The 17995-nt window shown below is 35.6% G+C and overlaps 1 protein-coding gene across 5 annotated transcripts; it reads right to left on the bottom strand.

Moving 5' to 3' along the window:
- Positions 1-2335: 2335 nt before the first annotated feature.
- On the bottom strand, positions 2336-16885 carry LOC110796288 (DNA polymerase eta). 5 transcript variants are annotated; one of them, XM_056837962.1, is made up of 16 exons: positions 16725-16885; positions 15755-15875; positions 15556-15667; positions 15292-15459; positions 13234-13398; positions 13016-13119; positions 12694-12813; positions 10762-10885; positions 9959-10072; positions 9627-9842; positions 9262-9367; positions 8247-8380; positions 4966-5095; positions 4754-4893; positions 3544-3664; positions 2336-2650 (listed from the first exon to the last, which is right to left on the bottom strand). In XM_056837962.1, the coding sequence occupies exons 1-16, from the start codon at positions 16798-16800 to the stop codon at positions 2442-2444; spliced, it is 2160 nt and encodes a 719-aa protein (XP_056693940.1). In that variant the 5' UTR covers positions 16801-16885; the 3' UTR covers positions 2336-2441. The 5 variants fall into 5 exon arrangements, with proteins under 5 accessions (XP_056693940.1, XP_056693941.1, XP_021857030.1 ...); XM_056837963.1 differs by having other exon boundaries at positions 4754-4881; positions 8247-8362; positions 16725-16884; XM_022001338.2 differs by having other exon boundaries at positions 4754-4881; positions 16725-16884.
- Between the last annotated feature and the right edge of the window lie 1110 nt (positions 16886-17995).

Below are 17995 nucleotides of genomic sequence, written 5' to 3' on the forward strand. Positions count from 1 at the left end.
CTTTCATCAATCAATTTAGTTTTTTCAATTTCCCTTTTGTTGTTATTTTTACAACTCTAAAGTCTCTTCCACTTTACTATTGTCATTCAATATCAATCCACTATTTAATACATTTATTTATCAACATTTTCACATCATCTCCCTCTTTAACACTCGATATGAATTTATCATAAAATTTATTTATATAATATTTCAACCTTCAAATTCTACATCTATTTAAATCATGTATTTCCACTAAAATAACATACCCTTGATAAAATTAGAACTTTAAAAAACGGTTAAATAATCCTTATATGTATAACTGCCCGTTCTTTGAACGGGCTCAAGAGCTAGTTGAGATTAACTCGGAAGACCTCATCAATTCTAAACCGGATTAGAAAAAAGGGAAGAACTAATCGGAGTCGATTTGTGGTTTAAGATCTTTTTCAATCTTTTATAGAATAAGAAACTGATTTTGGCACACCACTTTGTAAGTTGAATTCAGAAAAATGTAGTCTTATAGTACTTGTACCAACACCAGTTTTTATCTTGTACCTTTTTCTTCATTCTTTCTCATCTAATTATTTCTATGAATAAATTGACGCTACCGGTCGGTCGTTTAGTTTTAAAAAAATCTTAATTTTTGATTAATCCAGTGTGGTTTAAACTTTTTTGGAGGGTCAACTCTAAACCATTCTTAACCAAAATTAACCTGCTATACCCGTTAATATTATCACGTTTATGTTAGTTACTTAATTTTTAATTTTTTCATAAAAAAATTAATTATTTAAAAGAAAATTTCTCACAAATGACCTCAGTATCATTTTAGTGAACAATGACCTTTTAAAAAAAAGGTTGCACACAAGGACATGTCTTGGTTGCGTGCTCTAGGAGTCTAGGGTGACCAGCTCAAGGTCACTGGCCGCACAAAGAAGCAAAATACTCTCCCATATTCTTTCCATTTTCCTCGTAAATATCCTCATTATTTTATTAGATCTTCAAATTTTTCAATACTTTTGAGAAGCCACAACGATCAATAAATCAAGATACGTCAAACATGTCGTTGTTTAAGGCCACGAGGTTGCTCTTACCGCATCAACGAACATATCATTTCATAAAAACTCTAACCTTTATGATTATTTATCGCCACATAATTCAGGGGCGAAGCTACATCGTTGCCATTGACCCCTGTGACAATCAGAAGATTTCTATAAATACATAATACTAGTTATAATTTACAAGAAAAGGTGGGTTATTGTAGTGGCTTAAATATGAGTATATAACCTAGAGGTTTAAAAGTTCTAGTCTAGATTAACACATACCCCGTATTTGATTTTTTTCTTTCCTTTATTTTTTGAGAGGTGATACTTCTTTCCTTTAAAGAGTTTCCTATTTCTTTATAATTTTTTACTTAAATATTTTTGCGATTTACCACCTAAAAAAACTACTTTTTTGTTTTACCACCTAAAAGTTTTAAAGTTTTAAATTACCACCTAATTTTATTTTCCACCACCTGTTAACTATTCTGTTAATATAGGCGTGAAGCGTGGCCCACTAATTATATTTTCCTCCAAATTTTGCCCTAACATACATTCGTTCTTTCTCTTCTTTAATGCAATTCTTCCTCATCTTTATTGTTGCTCTCACGTTCAACCTTCCTCTTTACTGCTCTTCAATTCCTCACCACCAATTTCTGTACTTCTTGAAGAATCTGTCACTTAACTTTATCTTTCTCTCCCTGTCTCTGGTCAAAATCCAGAAGATGTGGCACCACACAAACGAGCAAACCTTCATCAAAATAATTGAAGGACAAAAAGTTTGAATTTTTTCCACGAAAAAAGGTACGTAATATGTGAATTTATTGTGAAGTAGTCCATATTTGTTGTGAATTATGCAATTTAATTGATAATTGGGGATAATTTTGGTAAAAATCGTAAGAACCCTAATATGTCAAATTGGATAATTAACATGTAAGTGTTTAAGTAACAATCAATTATAGGTCAAGGTCATCTTCATGAATTTAAAGGCCCTATTCCTTTTCTTTTTTGACCCAGAAGCCATGTTCTTAATAATATGCCTAATGGCCGGGCCTGACAATGGCTACAAACAAAAGGTGCTCCGGATAGCTTTTATCATGTAACTATGCCTAATTCTATTTAAACTAAAATTGTTTTAATCATTGATCAAAACTCTTCAGCCTTATGAGCTTTCTTTATCATGCTTATCTGCTCCACTTCAATGACTGGAAGATCAAGTGAAAAGAATTTTCCTAGACTGTTTTACATCTCACCTGTTCATCTTGATTTATTTTAAGCAGTAACAATCTCAGATCAGCTAAGTATGACTAGGGCTAGGATTCCTGCATCAAAATTACTAAAAATAAATAAATTACAATCCGTTTTTCCCCCTGAAACTAAATATTACACATGTACATAAGACGAGTCAATCAAAGATGCATATTTCTAGCTTGAGTCTTTGGATGGTAAAAAGTAGGAAGTAATACTACTACGCTTGGCTGATTGGTGCTGCTTCAGAGGTCGCATCCAGCTCCGGAGTTCTTCCTGGATATCTGCTGGTAACTCCTCCATTATAGTTGGATCAATTTCATGTACATCGTAGCTCCATCTTTCTCTTTTTCCTTGATTCTCACCACTTTGAAGCGAACTGCCACCTACAAAATAATATACAATCAGTTTCAGTCAATACTAAACCAGCTTAAACAAAGTTCACACTATAGAGAAACAGATTTTCACTCCCACTTTCAGAGCATAACAAAAAAAGAAGAAACCAAACTGTTAACCCAACTCCCCTATTGTCAAATAAGGTACCCAAGAATAGGGTGACACAAAAATTAAGATAGCAAGACATTTTTACGTGTTCTGCAGCCCAGTAAAAAGAAGGTTAGTATTTCAATTGCATCTACGCCATCCATTCTAAAACAGATACTGTCACTCTGTTTACTTAAGAAGATCCAAAGGAAGAGGTCAAATTTCCAGCAGTAGCATTTCTTTTACTTACCTGTGGCATCATGTCCCCAGGAAATTCATCTGAAAGTTTACACTAAGTGAAGACTGAAGAGTAAGGGTGCGTTCTATTCACCTGATTTTCACTTATTTTTCCTTTCCTGAACTTATTTTCCTGAACAGAACAAAGCCTAAGGCTAAATGGCTAATTGTAACCCATGTAGAACTTGAAAGAATATTAAAAAATTCAATGTTTCTCTCCTATAGATCCACTTTAACCTACACAAAACATGATTTAAGGAAAATTTTATGTCTATTTGATAGGTGTAGGTGTCAAACATACTGGCCATGTATATTTTTGTTTTCATTAATGAAGGACAGAATCTGAATGAGTAGGTAACTCTCAGAGGAAACTACAGCCTTTTAGCTTTTAAACCAGGCAACTTGAGTTGTTGCAATATTCAGAAAGAGTGCAATACTCAGATAACAGGTATTCTGGTCTTACTCTGATAGATCTCGTAGAGATGTATACAATAACAATGCAGGTGAAATGAATAAAGCAACAGTTTATATGTGACAAATGTAAAGAGTAGTACAGTACCAGAACACGTTGGTACACTGGTATCCTTGAGTGTCCCGTTCGGTTCAGGCTTCAACGGGGAGCAAGATTGCTCAGGTCTCTTCAGAAATCTCAAGATTGAAGCTGTCCCCTGGTTGAGTGCCTTGATATATAAGCCAGGATTGGAGAGGTAAACAATCAACAAAGAAAGTTTCATAAATGAGTAACAGGGTACAAGCACATCAAAATAGAACCAGGAGTCCTTTTTAAAAATCAATGAAAGAAAAACGCAACATAATCACACTAAAATTCGGTCAAACTTGAGCCGAAGAACACACCAATAGAAAAACACCTAAAACATAGAAGAAATACAACTCTATCCCACAAGGACTCAGCTAGGGTAACTCTTTCCATTTCGAGCACCCAGGGAACGATCAGTCTGCTTACCAAGATGATTTCCTACCCTTGTTCAAAAGTGGAATATCAGATCAGCAAATGCTCCAGGACAATCAGTGAACGAGTCTATAACATTCACTGAATCACGATTCACGAATATACTAAAATCATGGTAATCTAAAATCACGATTCACAAATATACATAACTCCCCCCCAACCACGGTAATCTAAAATCATAACTGAAGTTGTATTTTACTTCACATGATATAGAGGTAGGTACTCCTGCAGAGATATCATAATTATACTTCCTCCGTTCTTTTTTAATTGCACCATTTGATGCTTCAGCTTGCCAATGCAAAACTTTAGTCATTAATATCTAATTACACATTAATAAAAATTATATTATAGAATATATTGACATGAATCTAACAAAATCCCCATAGGGGTGGACACAAAGTGAACTGTTCGTGGACAGTTCAGAATCGACTCGGTAAAAGTCCGGTTAGAGTTCGGTTCATTTATAAACGAGTCGAGCTTGAAGCCTCAGCCCTCAAACTCTATAGTTGTTAAACGAGCCGAGCTTTGTTGATGCTCGGGTTAAGGTCCGTATCAAGTATCAACCCCTATACATGACTATATAATTTCGAATGTAATAAGCACAAACAATTGTTAAAAGAAAGTAAATGAATAGTGTTAAAGTGAAATGGTGCAATTAAAAAAAACAGAGGAAAAATGTCATTTCATCAACCATGGCATCTGCATTAGAAATCCAGATGATACAATTATCCACTATGAAAACACAATCAAACTATCAGAACATACAACATAAAAAATAATTGAAACAAGTTGGTTATACCTTTGGTTTTGACTTTTTCACTTCTCGATCCCATATTTTAGGAGCAGGACTTACTGCCAAGCACGCAGGCTCTTTATCAAGAAACTTTTGTGGCTCATCTTGGTCAATGTTCCCGCAACTTTGGCTCCCTGTATAGGAACCTAGATTAGAAGGATGAGAAGTATATGTTATCAATAAAGTAAACAGTAACACAATTCTAGAGGACGCCCCACCTTCCCTGCCCAACTGCAAAGTTCTGCCATCTGTTATTTGGCCTAACAAAGAGCAAGTCTGAGTCGTCTGGTCCAACAATGAGCAGGATGTTGTGGCTTTGTCTAACAATGAAAAGGATGTAGCTTCCCCCTGAAAGATTCCTGCGACTGTTAGCTTCCTTCATAAATCATGAACATTAGAACATAAATAAGGTAGATGAATATACAAATCAAGCAGATAACCTAAGATAGTATTCACGTAGGTTGCCTTTGTTTTTGGTAATAACCTATATTTTCTTAATTTCCTCTTTTTTAGATTTTAAAGCTTAAGGTTAGTAGATTTTGGCTTCCTTTGGTTTTGTTTTTACAGGAAAGTGTGCGCTTTTAGAAATGCCTGCTCTGATATTCCAAGGGGGGAAACTCAAAAGAAACAAGAACCAGCCAGGTGTCCCGAGTCCAAACTAAGTGGAGGCGAAATGTAATTGTATTGCACCATATATTGGTGAACCAATAATTTAATCTTGAGTCAAGCCTTCCAATTGGAAACCCTTGCATCATAAGAATGCCAGCCCCAACATTGCACCACTCCCTACTTGTCACAAAGCAACCCACAGATGGAAATAACAGATTTTAGCCCATAAAAAGCTAGTATAGCAAGCAGCATTTGTCTGTAGTCAGTAGCTGATGTCGGCAAGAACAAAAAAGGATTTATTTTGTCTTTAAAAGGTTAAAACACTGATCGGAGAAAAGGAGGAAAAGTGCCCAATTTTGTACTCTAATGGTTAACACCTGATTGACGAGCATGAAAGCAGCTTAATTCAGCATGGTTCAACAAATGAGCATAAGCAGCTTCAGAGCGACCACTCCCGAATGGAATTACTGGTACGGACACTCAGGGTTATTTTGGGTAAGACAGTCAGCGTTTCCCTGGAGTGGGCGGGTGCTCTTGAGGATCTTGCCGGTTACATTTGGTGGAATTTTGACATTGAGCTGGAATTTCGGGTCATTAAAAAGTTGTTCTTAGTTTTGAGTCTTTGACTAGATCAAGGGAGCATTAATCTGATTAAATAAAAGGCCACGCCCGCGAAGATATGAAGCACGCCACACGAAGGAGAAGCTGCTATTATCTTTTATTTAGAGTTTCATTTTAGCATTGACAGTTTAGGCTTTTATTTACAGAGTATCAATTTGGCAGTGATGATTTCCTCAGTGTTGGTTACATGTACAAATCAATTTCACATGCATATGGAGTTATGGACCAAATAATGAGATACATTCACCATCACAATGCAAATAGCTTTTTTCCTTCTACATTTTTGGTGTTCATTTTATGGAAAATCCATAAGTGGGGGGCGCATCCTTACGTCTAAAAGACTATAAACTCAAAGTAAACAATTTAACATATATTATGAAGGCAAGAACACAAAGACTAAGATGTCACTTTGTTGAGTCTAGTTTACAGTCTAACTTTTAGTACTTGTTTATTAAATGCAACTTACTTCTTAATTCACTTAGATATACTATTATAGGGTATACTTCCATGACCTGCAAGTAGGCAAAGGGTTCATATACCCGCGTCACCACGAGATGGCATGTGTATGATTTACAAGTAAAAGTACATGTCAGATCCCTCACTTTACAAGCAGAGGTGCTCTAGAGAGAGGGACAAGGGGAGAAAGAAAGGGGAAGGCATCAAGGTCTGCACCTCACTCGCTCACCAAATCTATCAATGTTCCACAAATTGATAGCCACAAAAAACACCACAGTTAAGGGACTTTTGAAACTTGGGGTTTGAAAGGAAAATCCCAAGCTCCACAAATGGAAATTGAAATCCTCGATATCAAAAGGCAACAACATTTTGCTCCCGCCGGCAAAGTAAGTTTTGCATATGTTCCACTCTAGTGATTGTAATACTGTTGTCATACTCCATCTCACAACAAGTCTTAATTTTCCGTTTTCCCAAATAGTCTTCCCATTTTCTTATTTGGTACACGAATAAGTGAATAACAAATAAAGAACAATAACTCATCCCCCTAGACTTGTTAAAAACCAATCCGACTCAAAACCCGACTCGAAAATAAGGGTCTTGAACAAGATTTTGTGACCCGTAACCCGACTTTAACCGAACCCGAAAAGTAATGGACCAAAACCCGACCGAGCCCATTTGTGACCCGACTGATTGAAAATTGTTGTATTTATAGTAATAAATGAGACTATGAGGAACTTTAAGCATAATAATGATCTGAGCGCATGTGATTTTTATTGTTGGGACTTGAGTGTAATATGATTTTTATTTGATTTATACGTCATTTTATGGTTGAATTTGACTAAATATAAACTTGTATATGAAAATTTGTTAATTTTTGCGCATATTTTTTATTCTTATCACCCAAATTAAAAAAAATAATAATATGCATTCTAAAATCTCTCAACCGATTGGGTCGACCCGAACGCGACAGTTCTGGGTGTTGAACAAGCATTTGTAGACCCGAACTCGAAAGTGACCGACCCGAATTAACCCGAACACGGAAATAATTTTTTTGTAACCAGACCAGCTTATGTTATCCTTTCTTAGCTAACAAAAATATGAAACCACAAAAAGTATTTCTACCTTTTTGTTGTCAGGTTTCATAATCATTAATTAATATGATTATTAATGGAATGGCAACTTTTCAGTTCATAATTCAACCTAATTCATATAACTTTGAAAATCATAAAACTGAAACGTGATAATAACACCTAACAGGGAGTTATTTATAGATTCTTTACATAACCATGTTGTACTTTAAGAGGTCTCCTAAAACTATGTGCTCCAAAGAAATGGAAGAATTTTGTGGGTTAGGGAGTAATAAATGCTTCTCTAACTCCTTTCTCCCAAAATAGGGGCTGATTAGTTCAATTAATTTTTTCTTCTTTTCCATTTGAGTTTCCTGCTATGCTGCTATTATTAAAGGTAAAGTACTATTGTTTTTTCTTTTCTTTTTAGGGATTTGCATGCTAATAAGATATATCTTTTTGAGTCTATGTGCGTGTAATCGTGTATGGAAAAAAAATGAGAATTATTAAATTACATTACAAAAGTTGTGTTCACATCCCTGTTTCAAGTTTATTCGGGTATTTTCGTGGCCTAACGTTTTAGAAAATGGATCTGTAGTCGTAACCAACACTAAGACAAGATAATATAGCTATTACAAACTAGCATAGGAATCAACATGCATGCACACACTCCAGAAGTGATCAAAGTTTAGCATATTGCAGAGAGGGACAAGTTAAACAAGAACAACGAAGAAACAGATTATAACCTGATCTTCCTGAGATTTTCTCTTGTCCTCATTTTGATGCAAACCAGATATGTCATGCATAACTGCGTTATCTTCCCTTCCAATGGATGCAACAGAGTCTAAGTTCCAGTCTCTCACTGAAGCCAACACAATCCCTTTTATCAAAGATTGAGCAGAGGCAGTAAAGAAAACAACATAATTACAGCAGAAAAAACCACACCACGAGAAGCAACAACAATAAGAGAACAGTGTGCATAAATTTGAAGGGAACCTAGTGCAACTGTAAAAGATGTTACAATGTGATGTACTCCGTATCAACTATCTCATCGCGAGGAGGCTTCTCATATGAACTGATCGCCATTTATTTAAATGTGTACTGTTAATATTGCATTTGGAATAAAACTTCCTTAGGTACTAAAGGCAGCGCAAAATGTTGTGTAATTCTACTTACAGAAGGACCTTTTCTAGTCATTACAAATCTTCTTAGCCTATTATGCCCCTCATCTTCCATATGGAAAACAGATATGTATAGACATGAGCCAGCTAGACTTCTACATAAATTGTATACAGTATCAAAAATGATTGTGATAGAGTTTACATCCCACCCCTACCATAGAAGTCCAAGTCCAAAGTCTTTTGGTACTGTATTAGGGCTGAAGATATATTTGTTCTTCTCATTGTTCCAGTATTAGGGATAATACTATAATAGACAAAAGGTAGGCATTGACATTTCACTAGTTATTTAGTTTCCAAACATTCTTATTCCATGTATTTGGAAATTATGGATTTCCCCTATCTCTATCAAGTATCAACAGAAGTCAGAACCGACCATGTAAACCATCACCGTTAGGCTGAGCCCTAGCAAGTTTTTCATGTCAAACAGACTAAAGCGTAAGTTTACAGTATTGATCAAGGCCATTGGAGTTGAAAAGCTAGTCAAGTTTTGTTGCTCCAGCTAGTCTTATGTTTGTGCATGTGCTTCCTTTATAAAAGTCGGTGATAATACAGGAAACAATACATGGGAAGTTCACACTACCTGGAAATTGCATCCGTTCATGCAGCAATTCATTATTTGTGTCTTCTGATGAAGTGCAAGAAACAGCACATTGACTGGGAAAGAATTTTTTTATTGAACAAGTTCCCTATCCAAGCAAAAGAGACAAAGTTAGATTATATTTGGAGAATATAAGCAATAGTACTATATGAAAAAGAACAGATGGACGGATGGAACCATGAAAACGAAAGTGGAATAACATTGGCACAAAAAAGGGAGAAAAGCCACTCAAGAAAGTATCCCCAAGTGAGGCTAAATTTTCAAGATAATAAATGAGTGCAATTTCAACACTGTACAAATGAGAAGATAAACAGACAAGACCCTTAGTGATAAATTTTTGTACATACTTGTGGCACTGAAATTATTTTGCTAGCTGAGACAGAGAGACCAGTTACTCCCCATCCAGGGTTTTGATTTTTGTCGCTCTTGGCTCCAAATGTTCCCATAAATTCCCGTAAACCAGCATGAAATATACTCAGAACATCCTCCTGAATCTTGGTAGTCCCATATCGCAATGGACATGACTTTGAGGGGAAACTCTTCTGGGAATCTGTGTCACTTGACTGTGGAATGATTCATAGCAAGTAAAACAGCACAAAGAAAAAGCAGGCAAAAGGGATAAATTATTACAGCACCATGCATCTGTATATCAAGGAGTGAGCAGCAGTAAAAAATGAACCTTATATGCGCTCACATGCAGAGTTAGAGTGTGAGCTATTCTCTTATTTTGGTCCAAATCTGCAAGAAGACGCTCACTGAGTTCCTCACACAGTTGCTTGAGCCAGTGTGAAACCTGGATATAAAATCAAAATGTCACACCTAGCACTCAAACGTAATGCATGTCAATCCTTAATGGAACCAATTACATTTCCCAACCGATTTAAAAGATATACTTCGTATTAAATATTCAAGGAGACTTCCCCAATTTGTGATCATGCTTAGGCACATAAACTCTTTTTTAGACAATTTGTTTGCGTGAACATGACTGCAAAAGAAGAAAAAACAAATATGACGAGAAGTGTGGATGTCATTATGCAATTGGCCACCACTACGAACCATTCATGAGCATATCATGAAATCGGTACCAGCCCTAAGGACTCTATCCAAAGTCAGTTAAGATTTCTTGGGTTTGAAAATGGATTTTGTCAATAACAGACCCATGCTTGCTGATGTATCAGAAAAGAGGTATTGCTGGTTAATTTCAGTAACGTGACCAAATATAGAGATCCTGGAGATTCACTTCTACATCATCACTCAACCACACTGCAGTCAAAAAGTTACATGATAAAGCTAATACGGGTACTTCACAGCAGTTCAAAACTCAAATACTCCGTACTAATCTCTGCATACTTTGAGCATCACAGATCATATTGCTATACTTGTATAATTACCAAAAGAAATTGTAAAAAGGGGAAGAAACAACAAATTTTTCTTTAATTCATAAAAAAGCAATTGCAAAACCTTATATAGTGAGGATCATACTGTATCAATCGACCTCAAGGCACGAGGACCTGGAAATGTCTTCCCGGAACCATGACTCTTGGGTAATATTCGACCCTTAACCTCTTCCCCATTGACCCCCCTCGCAATATTCCACAACCACGTTCTGTTTTGCACAAGTCAAGAGAAACAATGTGAGATTGTTAACCCTAACAAAGTTAGTCGAAAGTAGGAAGAATACCTAAAAATTATTCCAACACTCTTAGAGCATCTCCAATGGTTGTAGCTAGGGACTTGCTTGCAATTTTGAGAAATTCCAAGCTACTAGCTTGACCATTGGAGTTGGAATAATAAATTAGCTTGGCCAAGCAAATTAGCTTATTTAAGCTAATTTGCTTGAAAAAACTTGTCCAATGAAATAATTTTAAATTGAATTAAATTTAAATATTGATTGACAAATATGACTACATTAAATATCAAGCTAGTAGCTAACCACTAGGGTACTAACTAGCTAGAAAGGAAAATAGCTTGAAATATTATGTGGCATGATAAGCTAATTTAGAAATTAGCTTACCATTAGAGATGCTCTTAGCAAAATAACATTTTTACTCGGCAAAAAAATATTTTTATTACTTGGTAAATAATAAAGAAACATTTACAACAGGAACACAACAAGGGGGTGTCAACCATATACTACAGGAGAGGCTAACCGGTTAAGGACTAAAAAACTCAAGCCTTCAGCTACTGAAAAGTAATATACCACAAACAATAAAATGACAAGATATGATCCAAAACTCTTAATCACAATGGAGATGGAAAAAATTTCCAATCAATCAATCCATGCTATGACGGCCGCAAAGCACAACATAACACCTACAAGATGCAGCTTCCACAACACCACGACCGGCATCACATTCTTTAGCACAATCATAAATTTTTCTAAGACTCCAAGTCATAACTATATTATTAATCTGACAACAATACAATGTATTACAATTGGACACTGAAGTTAAGTTTCATTATCACCCTGGTACTAAACCAACCTGACCTCAGGTGATGTAGAAACATTTAGAAGGGGTGACCATGCAAATGGAAGATACCCTTGTACAACCAGGTTTCACTAAACAAGCATAATTATGATTTGATGTAGTAAAATCCTAGTTTAAGAAAACCCAATGTTATAACTGATGTAAGAAGACTAACGAATAACGCTATAAAGAACACATATTTGATGTGTTTCACTAACAATGCGTTAGCGACATCCACCAGAAGAGGACATGAAATTTTAATTGAATTTTTTTTTGTAACTGATGTAAGAAGACTAATGAAGGAACACATATAAAGAACACATAGATCTAATATGGTTCAATAATGATACGATAGCTACATCCACAAGCAGAGGAGAAGAAAGTTTTGTTGATCTAAAGGAATTACAGATTACAGAATAAGGCTAGGTTATGACCTAAATTTTTAGCCTAAACAGATGCGGAAAAGGCGAAGAAAATAGGCCCAAACAGAAAACCTTAGCCCAGATTGTTCATAGGGGACTTAACTGATTCAAGGTGTATTCTAACACCTAAAAGCATTAGCATGTCGTCTTCTATATAGGAGTAACAAACAAGAAATAATGTAACTAACACATAAATCTTTAATACATTACCAAACTGAGTTTTTACAATTATATGAACCAATTAGTCATCATTAGCTAATTCTTTAATACATAAGTTGTTCATCCTCACATCTAACACCATAACAAGTATTACATGCCAGAACATAATTGATCTTCAACTCAAATGAATATATGCCCCGCCCAATGTCCAGTTCTCTAAACTCGCCTGTGACTCTTACGGTCTTACCTATACTGATCAGATACTTTAAATAAACGTCAAAGACTATGAATCATTGATAACTCTTGCCACTTAATAATCTGAAATTAGGGAACCCAGGTTGATATTTCAAGTTCTGCCTACTAACCCAGTATTGAAGCCATAACGTTCTTGGAGCTTCTGCTCTGAAAACTGCAACAGGTCTCCAACTGTGTTGATACCTAAGTCAATTTGCAAGGAATCTCCAAGCTTTCCCCCGAGCTGTTTCCTGAAATTAATTGTGGAACAAAAAGTTGTAGCAAGCACAAGAGAATGACCAATATACGTATGGACAGAAGAGGCACGCATACTGCATACATATGAGTCATATGACATGACAAGTACAATATGTTACATAATAGAAAATAATTAGGCAATAACTAGTAATTAGCACAAATCTGGAAGCATATAGTAAAGGAAAGGCAACTTACATTTTCTTTATAGGCCAGGGCCCAAGAAACCCTTTTACAGAAGCAGATGGCACTATAGTCTGCTGAGCAGGTTTGTTCAAGCCACTAGCTAATTTTGCCAGCATCTTGTAAAAGGTAAAAAATCGCTAATGAGACCCCATGAGAGACAATGAAACCGTAGGACAAAGCCCATGACCAAAGACAACAATTTCAATTTGACAAGAAACAGATGGCCCCACCTTATTATGTGCAATTCCTGCTGAGCAGGTAAATTCAGTTTCTTTCAAGACATGCTTTCTGAGTTCTGCAACAATAAGGGCCCCACACGACAGCAACTTATCATTATGGTCAGCATCACTTCGTTGAAGCCAAATTTTCACACGTTCTTTAACCTCGGTGTCATCCTGAATGAATACCAAATTAACTAATACTTACTATACAAGAACTAACCACAGTAATATTACTAACCCCAAAACAACACAAAATACCAACTCACTTGTTGTTATTGAAAATAAATCCTCACCGACTCTATGTATGCTACTGATTTCAAATATATTTAACTGTGAGTCTGTGACTCCTTTATTCGGATTTTTTTTACTTACTGCACCTCCAATGGACAGTCATATGCACTTGAAATGGAAATACTAGGGCACTTCCCATATTGGGGTGATTTCTTGGACATCCATAATTGAGAAATCCACAAAAAAATATTGGATACAGTCCACCTTAAGTGTGCTAGCCCGAAACTTAACTGTTTGATGGGAATGGGATACTCATAGTTCCTCCTTTGTCGAGAAGGATAAACAAAACTCGTGCAGAACCCTGAAATCAAGGAAAGTACTCACTCACATTCTCATAGTAGAATCCGGTAATGGTAGTGGTGCACTGGTGGTAACAACCGAAACATAATTACTAATACATGTTGAAAAAAATGGAAATTATTCGTGTCGGCAACAGTGCAGCCTCCCACTAATCTGTATTGTGGTAGTTTTAGGGAAAAAATTCCCACTACACCATGTTATGGAAATCATCATTACGATTTATAGTAAGAAGTTTGACCTCTGGCTACACAACATTCATGCAATTAGGAGTATAAGAATCCACTATTCAATGTTGTGGCGTTAATCACCTATATGTAGGTAGAAATGTTACCTTTCACTCTTTCAGTACACCATGTTACTCGCAGTTCCCAAAAAAAGTTGGAGTGTCAAAACTCACTACTCCATAGAGTGGTTGACTACTTCCTAGATAATAAGTAGTGGGTACTGGGTAGTTTGTGTCAGTTTTTTGCAAAATTGGTGTGTGTTAGCTTGTTAGGAGTATTCCAGACTATATATTTCAACTTCTAATATTTTAGTTTTAATATTCTCTTCTTTCAAAAAAAAGGAAAAAAAAAATTCTAGTAACCTAAAGATTGAAATTGTAATTATCATTCAACTTTAAACATTTAGTGGGGTTTATATTTGGTTATGGTGAACGTAATCCTATCTACACTTGTAAAATCCTGACAAAAATACTATTCATAAGTCCATAACATTTAAACTATTTTACACGACTTTCACACAACGGATGAAAAATTGTTACAACTCTTATGTGCAGTCAAATAAAGTTCATTGAACCACCAATTTGGGAATTGGCTAGGAATCTTCTATATATAATCTTCCCATGTTCATTTATCAGACCCTAGACAACATGTTTCTAATCCATTCTCATAGTTCCCCACTTAAAAATGGTGGACCCAAGAAATCTGTTGAGTCCGTCTAAACAATACTTTCCATTAGCTATCCTTGGTTTATGACGATGGATGAAACCCACCTGTCATGAGAAGTACAATTTTTTTTAGAAGTAGGTTTCTTCTTGCTCACTTTTTTTATAAGGTGGTTTCTCACAAAAACACACTTTTCAAAGGTGGTTTCTAACAAATTCCTAAAAGATACTTCCTCTGTTCGTTTTTACTCGCACCGTTTGGAGTTTTTACACTATGCACATATTCTACTTTAACTATTGTTGGTGATTTATGTGTATGATAAAATAGTCATGTGAGATCTTGTTAGATTCGTCTCAATGTGTATTTTCAAAATATCAACTTTCTATAATTTTTGCTAGAGAATTAAAAATATTAATGATCAAAATTGTGCAACTGACATGTGTGAAAGTAATCAAAGTTGCGAATAAAAACGAACAGAGTAAGTATTAATAGTTGAAATTGTGCATTGGCAACCGTGATGAAAGAAATGTGTCAACTAAAAAAGAACAGAGGTTGTGTATATTAAGCATCAGAATAAATTTAGCCTTACCTCATCAAGACCAAGAACATGTGACTTAAGAGCCTCCTCATCCATCTCGTCCAAGCTCTCTGGAGGATTCTCTGCTAACATGGTCTCTGCTGCATCAGTAAGATCCAGATAAACTTCGTCAATTGATGCTCGTTCACACCGACCCTTCTTAGCAAGAATTGAAATCACCTATAAATCATAATCACTTGTAAGACCCCCTTTATTTTCCTGATTGTAACAATATGTATAATATATACAAAGAACATCTCAAAAATTTGCATACACCTCTGAACCTGCATCACGGTATATACTAAGGTCAGCTTTTCCACGTGCAACTGGCACTTGAACCAACTGAATTTCTGGACATACACTCTTAGCTTCATCACCACGCATGGAACTAAAATACAAGAATTACATTCAGGGCACAGAAAATAACAGATACTTCATACATTACTGTACCCTGCACCATCAGTAATTTTTATACCGTTTCACACCGTACTTCCTGGCCTCATAGCTAACAGCGATTAAACCTCCACCTTTCCATTCATTGTACTGAACAACGGCAGTTGGAAGACCCCTCAGTTGTGGTTGTTTCCTCTGCTCCACTGTGGAAGTAAATTTATAGGCTTAGAAAATATGGTGTACGGGAATGCAAATAAGTAACCACCGTAGAAGGAAACAAGCAATCATCTTGGAGTTGAGACTACTCACTACCATAAGTGAAAGTTGATACTTCAACCGCACCAAAATATTCCAACCTTTGTACTTTTACGCTATTAACACACTCCTTATTGACCATCTATTCTGATTTTATATGTAAGGAAAAATAGTAACGTACTACTGTGAGATCTTGTTAGATTCCTCTCATTATGTACTTCAATAATATCAACTTCTTACAAATTTTACTTGTAGATTGTTGCACATACTAATGGTTAAAATTGTGCATTGGGAAGAGTAAGATACGCGGTATCTTCTAATTACACACATTTGTAAAGAAAATGAACAAATGTATAAGGAGAAAAGAGTTCATTAGAAGTAAATTTTGAAGAACATATGTCCCACTTAATCCATTCATTTACCATCGTCATGAAAAAACAAGGTCTTGAGATGCCATTCTCCTTACAAAAAATGCATAAAAAAAATTCTCATAATCAAATACTCAAACACAAGCATCTCCAATTTAACCCCAGCCCCCACAATACAAATTACTTCGTATAAAAAATTACCCATAATTCTTAAACTAACTCCCCGATTGATTCCGTTTTCGGCGCATCATACAAAGCATATAAACAAAATTAGAACGGAAAAAGAGTGAATTCGTAAGTAAAATTCGAAGAATAAGTGTATGAATTAAAGAATGCTTTGAAAAATTAAACAGTTTCAGAATTAGTACTCGAGATATATAAAAAGGGCAACAAAATTGTGAAGCAAGGGGAGAAGAGAAAAGTAGAGACCTTGCACATAGAAGCAGTCCATGTCGAGGTGAGCGATGACTCTTGACTCTGACGACGCAGGCTTCGCCACCGGCATTTTCTCCCGCTCACCTGTTTTCTTTCCCACCAATATCAAAGACACCAGGCTTGGCGTAATAGCTTCCCCGGCAAAAGTATTTTGATAAATGATTAAATAATCCGTCTTATTTTACTTGCGACCTAAAAAATTGTAAAATGAGACTTAGAGTGTAATGAAATATTGAGAAATTTAACATCGGACACATATAAAGTTGAAAATTGATTTTGGCACACCATTTAGTTGATTTTGATACATTCCTCATAGAGCATACCAAATTATGTTCTACTCACGTGAGGTATGTTAATTTTTTTATTTTTTTTGGTTCTGTTACGAGAAGTTCCCACCGCCTTCGGCAAGTAGACTAATCTCCAGTGGGAGTTTGTATGAGTACCTCGGTGGGCAGCATCCCTCCCAGTTGAGATTTTTTTCCCATTGCCAAGGCTCGAACCCGAGACCTTGGTTAAGGAGCAAGAGGCCCTTAACCACTCATTCCAACCTCAATTGATACTCACGTGAGGTATGTCAATATCAACCAATTGACATGCAAAATTTATTTCCAGGAAGTTATATATGTCAATGGCAAACTTGTAAATAATTGAAAAGTTTTGATTAAAAAAATTGTACAACATTTGTGCTCAAATGTACAATGTTTATAAAGTATTTGTCAACTTATTCACCAGTTAAGTATTTGCCTATCTAAAAAAGATTTTTGTCATAAACCAAACTCGAAAGTTGTTCTCATGTGTTAAATTTCAGTTATAAAAATTGAGGCGGTGTACACAATGCATTCCTAACAATTACGGAACAAAATGAGAGGAGCACGCTACCCTTTCGTTGTATACTCTTGAATATTTTGTTGATTTAGTTTGTGCAGTGGTCTGTAAAGATCATAACTACTTTTAGAATGTAGGTGTTCTTGTGTAGTAACTCTTTATTTTTATGCAAAATTCACCCTATACAAATAAAAAATGTTGGGCATTATACACTTGTACAATTTTGTAGTAGATGTCAGCTGCTTCAATACGGAGTATTACACCACACTTAATAGTACAACCGATGTCATAGATTAGTGTTAAAATTAAAGGCATGTATACAATAAGTCACAAATTCGAGTTTTCCCTCCCTCATTTGCGATGATCCTCATGCAAACCTAAAAATAAGGGGTCACAACTGATGCATGTAACATAAATACATAATCGTGTATTAACCAACA

This window comes from Spinacia oleracea, chromosome 1 (genome assembly GCF_020520425.1).
Source record: "Spinacia oleracea cultivar Varoflay chromosome 1, BTI_SOV_V1, whole genome shotgun sequence".
Taxonomy (NCBI): domain Eukaryota; kingdom Viridiplantae; phylum Streptophyta; class Magnoliopsida; order Caryophyllales; family Amaranthaceae; genus Spinacia; species Spinacia oleracea.

Coding starts and splice junctions, on each gene's coding strand:
- LOC110796288 (XM_056837962.1), bottom strand. CDS start 16,800: ATGCCGGTGGCGAAGCCTGCGTCGTCAGAGTCAAGAGTCATCGCTCAC. Junction 12,814..13,015: donor CCCTGGCCTATAAAGAAAAT/GTAAGTTGCCTT, acceptor AATTAATTTCAG/GAAACAGCTCGGGGGAAAGC. Junction 5,096..8,246: donor GAAAATCTCAGGAAGATCAG/GTTATAATCTGT, acceptor GGAATCTTTCAG/GGGGAAGCTACATCCTTTTC.